This window comes from Panthera uncia, assembly GCF_023721935.1.
Source record: "Panthera uncia isolate 11264 chromosome A1 unlocalized genomic scaffold, Puncia_PCG_1.0 HiC_scaffold_17, whole genome shotgun sequence".
Lineage (NCBI taxonomy): Eukaryota > Metazoa > Chordata > Mammalia > Carnivora > Felidae > Panthera > Panthera uncia.
Window position 1 is genome coordinate 143658412 of NW_026057577.1, and position 6865 is coordinate 143665276.

At 46.7% G+C, this 6865-nt stretch overlaps 1 protein-coding gene across 1 annotated transcript in view; it reads left to right on the forward strand.

The window, feature by feature from the left end:
- The window catches only part of CTNND2 (catenin delta 2), a 938499-nt gene that overhangs the window by 542189 nt on the left and 389445 nt on the right, over positions 1-6865 (forward strand). The window contains exon 8 of the mRNA XM_049648272.1: positions 1-426. This exon is cut by the window's left edge and continues 23 nt beyond it. Within this exon, the coding sequence (XP_049504229.1) occupies positions 1-426 (426 nt within the window). The remainder of the gene's footprint in view (positions 427-6865) is intronic.

The window sequence follows — 6865 nt, forward strand, 5'->3', positions numbered from 1 at the left end:
CGCTCTACTACTCGAGCTCCACGCTGCCCGCGCCGCCGCGCGGGGGCTCCCCGCTGGCCGCGCCGCAGGGCGGCTCGCCCACCAAGCTGCAGCGCGGCGGCTCGGCCCCCGAGGGCGCCGCCTACGCCGCGCCGCGCGGCTCCTCGCCCAAGCAGTCGCCCAGCCGCCTGGCCAAGTCCTACAGCACCAGCTCGCCCATCAACATCGTCGTGTCCTCGGCCGGCCTGTCCCCGATCCGCGTGACCTCGCCCCCCACCGTGCAGTCCACCATCTCCTCCTCGCCCATCCACCAGCTGAGCTCCACCATCGGCACGTACGCCACCCTGTCGCCCACCAAGCGCCTGGTCCACGCGTCCGAGCAGTACAGCAAGCACTCGCAGGAGCTGTATGCCACGGCCACCCTCCAGAGGCCGGGCAGCCTGGCAGGTAACCGGCTCGCCGGCCCGCCTTCCGCGGCTCCGCCCCGGGGTGGGGGGCGGGGGACACCTGGGCGCGCGGTAGGGGCGCGTGCGGGACCCGAGCGCCCCGCCCGGGGTGGGGGGGGGGGGGGGGTGGGGGGCACCCCGGGCGGGGGGGGTTTGGGCCCCGGTGCCCCCGCCGGGGGGGGGGGGGGGGGGCGGCTTGAGCGCAACTCGAGCTGGGCGTGTCTGGGCCAGCGTGCAGCGTGCGGGGTGGAGAGGGAGCCAGGGCGTCCCTAGGCTTTGCTAGTATCCCAACTATGATGCGCCAGCTACTTCTTTGAGAAGTAATGCTGTGTCTCAAACTGATTTCTCCAGCTCTCACTCCCTCGCTCTCTCCCTCTCAATCTCTCTCTCCCTCCCTCCCCCCCCCATCTGAAGACTTAGACATCCATACAATTCAGTCGTATTGAATAAAGAATCACACAGACCTGTTGATTAATGTCCAGAAAAAGAGCCAAGCAAATAAAAATCGCAGAATCCAAGTGATCGCCTGTAGTCACCTACAGTTGGTGGTTATATATATATATACATATATATATATATAATATTTTTCCCAAAGCAGCCTTTCAGTTTACATAGATTTCAATAGTAGTGAGAAAGTAACCAAGGATTAATTGCTTTGAATTGTTACTACTTCGTTATGGCTCTCATTTCTTCAAACTTATTCTATTTTGTCTAAATTTAGTTACTGAGAAAAGTGAAAGATTCCTCCAAACCTGTCATTGCATACACATAGATTCCAACAGTGGGCATAGGGTAAACCAGTGATGAAGTGCCTTGAATTCGTTACCTGCTTATGGTAGGCACAGAGGGGTTGGTGCTAGGAAACCTTTTCTCTGCCAGTTCAGAGGAGGTGACTTTTCTGTAGTTGTTGTGCCCGTCAAAGACCAGGCTGAGCTGGTGATTCTCTGCTGGTAGCACCATATGTTCAGCTTAGACGGGACACTGTGATTGAAAGACTGTTTTGTCTCCTAAAGCACCTGACGACTCACCCGGATTTATTGTTGATTTTTTTTCCCTCTTATGAAAGTATTTGGTAATTGTGTCACTCTAGTAACAGATGCTATGATCATATGTTTCCTTTCTTGACATAAATAGATGACTGCAAGATAAATAGGATTAAAAAAAGAAAAAAGGAACTTGTTGCATGCAGAAGGCAGGTGTCCGAGGGCTTCTTTAATTCAGCACAGTAATTGCTGGTGTGGACTGGCCTGGGGTAACAGGATGCAGGCTGGAATTCAGCTGCCCCCGATTTATGTTAGCTGTGCTTACTGAGATGAAAATATTTCCTCTCACACACTACACTGTCTTTAATAGAATTGCGGAGGTAGATGATCATTAATGCCAACCCAGTAGCAGGACCAAAATCTCTAAATGTAAGGACTCAGGTTTGGTTGGCACTTTGGATGGCAAAGGTGGCCAGGAGACATGTATGGATGGCAACTTTGCGTTTATAAGCTTGGAAACTTTGTTTTATGAATTTGTACAATAAGTTACTAGATCTGTCAAGGAGGGGGAACCAGCTGCAGAACTTGTAGAAGACGGAAGCCCTGTGTGGTCCTCCTTGGCCACAGGGCAAGGACCCTGAGTCCCTGAGAGCCCTGCGATTGCTAATGGCCATTTCATTCCCTGTGCAAACCTGGGGAAAGAAACCAAGACCTTAGCCCTTTCTCCTACTGAGTGTATATGTGTGTGTGTGTGTGTATATATATATATATATCTCCTAAACGTGTGATTGTTCCACTGGATCGTCGTAGTTAAAACGGGGAGTATGGGTCTGTTGGAGAGTTTGCGGGAGTGTGAACGGGGCAGACGGAAAGTCTGACTGCTCGGTATGTCCCTGAAGTTAGGAGTAAATATGTTGTGAACATCGCTTGCTCTCTATAAAAGCTTGAATGAGTGTTTCTGGGATCTGATGTGGGATGTGTGTATGTGTGTTGGGGGGGTGGGAGGTGGAGGTAGGGAGGTGCTGGCCAGAAAGAGGGAAACCGTCCCTGGGATCAACAATCCCACATGCCTTTGCTGCCTCTGCATTTCCATCTGCCCCTCAGATGCTCTGACCATATTTCATTTTTGCTACCTGGCGGTGGGGGCGGGGGTAGGGGGAATATCAATGTGCCATTGATGATTCTTAATTTTAGAGCTACAATGAACATGTTTAATGTTTGAATTATTTTGTTTAAAATGCATGCTTTTAAATATCCATTTAAAGATTTTCTCATGCAAATTACTGCTGGTGGTGTTTGAGTTTAAAATTACTCCATAACTCTGCATAAATACTTGAGTGGCATAAGATCATAGTCCCCATTTAGGAATTAGAAAACTGTGGCCCAGAAAAGATACGGGGAGAGACTCTAACATTTGCAAGAGATCAGGCAGGACACTTGGAGCGCTGACCAAGTGGGACCCCATACCTCAGTCTGTGTGCTTCGTACCATACCTGACTGGCATGGTAAAGTTTGGATCCACCTGGTTTGCTAGTTGAAAGCACCACGAAAGTCAAGACTGACAAATACCTTTTAGATTTTCAGGGTTGTGATTTTGAAGATTTGTCACTGATAACCAGGAAGTACAAATTACGGGATAGGTAGTGATTTTCACTACTGAATGACTTAATTCATTCAATAATTATTAAGTACCTCTTACCTACCGGCACTGATTAAGACCCTGGGGATCCAGCAGTGATCAATATCAACCAAAATCCCCGGCCTCCTTTCAAATGGAGGAGACAGAAAATCAGCAGATAAATAGTTTTGGTAGAGTGGCCAGGGAACGCTCTAATTAAAAGGTGACTTTTGAGTTCCTCCCGAAGGAGGTGAGGGAGCTGGCCCTATTGATGTCTGGGGAAACTGCATTCTGAAAAGAAAGAGTGGCAAGTCCCAACGCTGGTAAATGGGGGTGTGTCTGATATGTTTGAAGAACAGCAGGAAGTCGAGTGGGGTGGATCAAAGAGAAGGAGGGCAAAGAAATGACCTGAGGTCAGCAGAGTGAGCAGCCGGGTCAGGGTGAAAGCTGAGGTTAGGGAGAGACTGGTAAGCCTTGAGGACTTGAGGATGCCAGCTGTGGCCAATCCATGGGAGCCATCGAGGATTTGAGCCGAGGAGTGACACAAGCTGCCTTAGTTTGTAACAGGGTCTCTCTGGCTGCTCTGTGGCGAGTACGTTGTAAGGGATCAAGGACAAAAGCCAGAATGCCAGTCAGCAGGGTTATTGCAGTAATCTAAGCAAAAGAGGATGGCTTGAGCCAGGATGGCAGCAATGGAGGTTATGAAAAGTAGGGTAATCTGGATGCATATGTATGGTGGAGCTGAGCAGATTATCTCACACAGTAGGTTGTGATGGTAGGAGAGAGAAGATTCAGGGAGCCCCAACAGCCAGAAGAACGGAGTCCCCATGGACTGAGGTGGAGCCAGGTACAGAGAGGTCTAGTTGGGATTGAGGCAGTGCAAGTGAATGTTAAGGTCTTGGTTTTGAACATGTGATGTCTGTGTGTCAGCATCAAAATGCACACGTAACTCAGACCGTTGGATCTGTAGGTCAGTTCAGAGAAGAAGCCCCTGAATGAGGGAGTCATAAGCAGGTGGATGATATTAAGACCATGAATCTAGAAGACATTAATTACCTAGGAAGTCAGTGTAGAGAGAAGAGGTCCAAGGACTGAATGCTGACCGCCCCCGCCCCTGACAGATGTAAAGGTCTGGGAGTTGAGAAGAAGCCAGCAAAAGAAAGAGATAACCAGAAGTGTAGGTCAGTGTCGTTTCTTAGAAGCCAAGAGAAGAGCATGTCTCAAGGTCAGGAGATCAATAAACTATGTCTAGTGCAATTAGGAGGTCAAGACAAAGGAAGACTGTTCGATGATACTGGTGGAATGATTTCAGTGCAGGATGGTGGTGAGATCCTACTGAAGGCAGGAGGTGGCCCAAGCAACAACGGGAGGAGGAAAGCTGGAGACGAAAAACGTGCAGAACCTTTCCAGGAAGTTTTCCTTGCTTAGCTACAATCACTTCCAGAGATTCAAAGTCTGTCTGAGGATTTCAAGTCCTCAGTGGTAGTGGGCGCTTGGTAAAGAACACAGCTTCCACATGTTCCTCTGGATCTTACCAACAGCCAAACTTTATAAAAGTCTGGCCAGAAATCTCAGAGTTCCAGCTCTCTGGGGAAACACCCCGATTCAGATCAAACCTAGAAAAGTATGATTTCTCAGGTGTTAGGTCATCAGGATCCAAAGACCTCTTAGAACGTTTCATCCCCCTCCCCCCACCCCCGCCTCCTCCTCCTTCTTGCAATTCTTTGCATCATAGAACAGTGCCTGAGTGAAAACCTAGCTCTGCCTTGTGGGAGGTCCCTAAGGTTAGGTATATTACACATTAGGTATATTGACATTGTTCTCTCATCTAGGGGATCACAACAGTATCTATTTCTATAATCTCAGGCATAAATAAGATAACGTGTATAAAGTTCTAGCCCCTTTCCTGGCTCAGTAAAAGTTAACTCGTATTATTTAATAATACCTACCGTATAAACTTGGATTCGTAAGGAAGAAGCCATTCGTTTTTGTTTCAGACAAAAGCACGTCTTTTGAGTCCCCAAAACATGCCAGTTTCTGTGTTGGACACACAAAGAGGAATGAGAGATACTCTTTGCCCTCAAGAGACCCAGCCTCGGAACAGATAAACGAATGGACAGTTTTAGCCTTCATGCTGGAATAAGACAGATTTCGGTTACTGTGGGAACATACTGCAGGGGCATCTTATGGTGGGTGTTCGATGTCTGCCACTGATGCTTCCTTGACGTCGCGGCTCCAGAGCTAAGTGGTATAAGCGGAACCACTGAGGAATGGTAGCTGGAACAAAGTCCAAGAAGAGAGAAGGTAGGGAGCGTAAGGGTGGAGACTTCCAGCAGATCAGGGTTTCTGGAGGGAGAAATGGATGGTTCAGGTGGTGAGAGAAGGGGAGCAGGAGAGGAGGAGCAAAAGCTGTGTTATTTCATCCTTGCGGCGGACAGCCGACATGATCATATTTGCACATTAAAAACTCCATTCCAGGGACTGAGTGAAGGAAGGATTTCTTTTTACAAGAAAAAAGAGGCAGGGGTGCCTGGGTGGCTAAGTCAGTTAAGCGTCCTACTTTTGATTTCAGCTCAGGTCATGATCTCCCGGTTTGTGAGTTCAAGCCCCGAGTCAGGCTCTGTGCTGACAGTGTGGAGCCTGCTTGGGATCTCTCTCTCTCTCCCTCTCTCTGCTCCTCCCCCACTCGTGCTCACGAGCTTTCTCTGTCTCTCTCTCTGTCTCTCAAAATAAATAAATAAACATTAAAAAAAGAAAGAAAGAAAAGACAAAACAGGCAGAGAGACACAGGAAGGCATTGGAATAACCCTTCCATTGGAATAACCCTCCCAGATCTAGTAGTCTAAACTGCCCCCCCCCACACATACATACTTGAGGGGAAGAAGGCTAAATAAATAGCATAACTAGTTCTTACATTTTTCTCTTTACAGATAGGTGGCTTAATTTTCTTTTTTATAGTTTAAAAAATGTATCCATTTTGTGCATGATGAATAAAATTATGTTAAAAAAAAACCCATACTGCAATATAAAGCATTTGCGAGATGCCAGGCACTTTGCAAACTGTATCTCATGTAGTTTCCAACAACTTAAGGAGGTAGGTGTGATTTTTGCCACATTCTACAGATTTGGAAACTGAGGTTTCTCAATGATAAGTTTCTTGCCCAGGGTTACTTGGCTGGAAGTGACAGGGATAGGATTTGAACCTAGATCACTTTGAGTGTGGCTTCTCTATACCTTTAAATATACAGGATAAGGCAGAGAGGCAGTATATTTTTTGTTGTTGAAGAAAAATACCAGGAATATAGAGATACAGTGTAAGTTTTTTTAGCTTTTTTAAATAACTAGTAATTTTGAAGAAAGCAAAAGTATCTCAGAAATGTGTCAATATCTTACTGAATATGACTCTACCAGTACCCATTTTTGTTCCCTTTTGTAAAGAAGACAGCATGATCCTCTCATTTTCTGTGTTAGAGGAAAATCAATCCTATTAAAAGTAGGAATCTGAGTTGTAAATAGGTATTAAAGTTAAGCCAAACATTAGAAGCTTATTTTGAGGTAAAAACGAAATGAATTAAATGTAGGTTCTTAACCAATGATTACAATACAGATTGGCCTAATATGGACAGGATTTTGGTCACGACGTGTTCATCTTTTACCTCTGCCTAGCGGACATAAAACCCAGTGTTTAGAGTGTATCACATGCCATGCCTCTCAAATTCGCGTACTTGGTGATTTCAGTTCCATTCTGTGACGTGCTGATTCTTCCAGGTGTACCTGCTATAAGAAAGAAAGAAAGAAAGAAAGAAAGAAAGAAAGAAAGAAAGAAAGAAAGAAAGAAA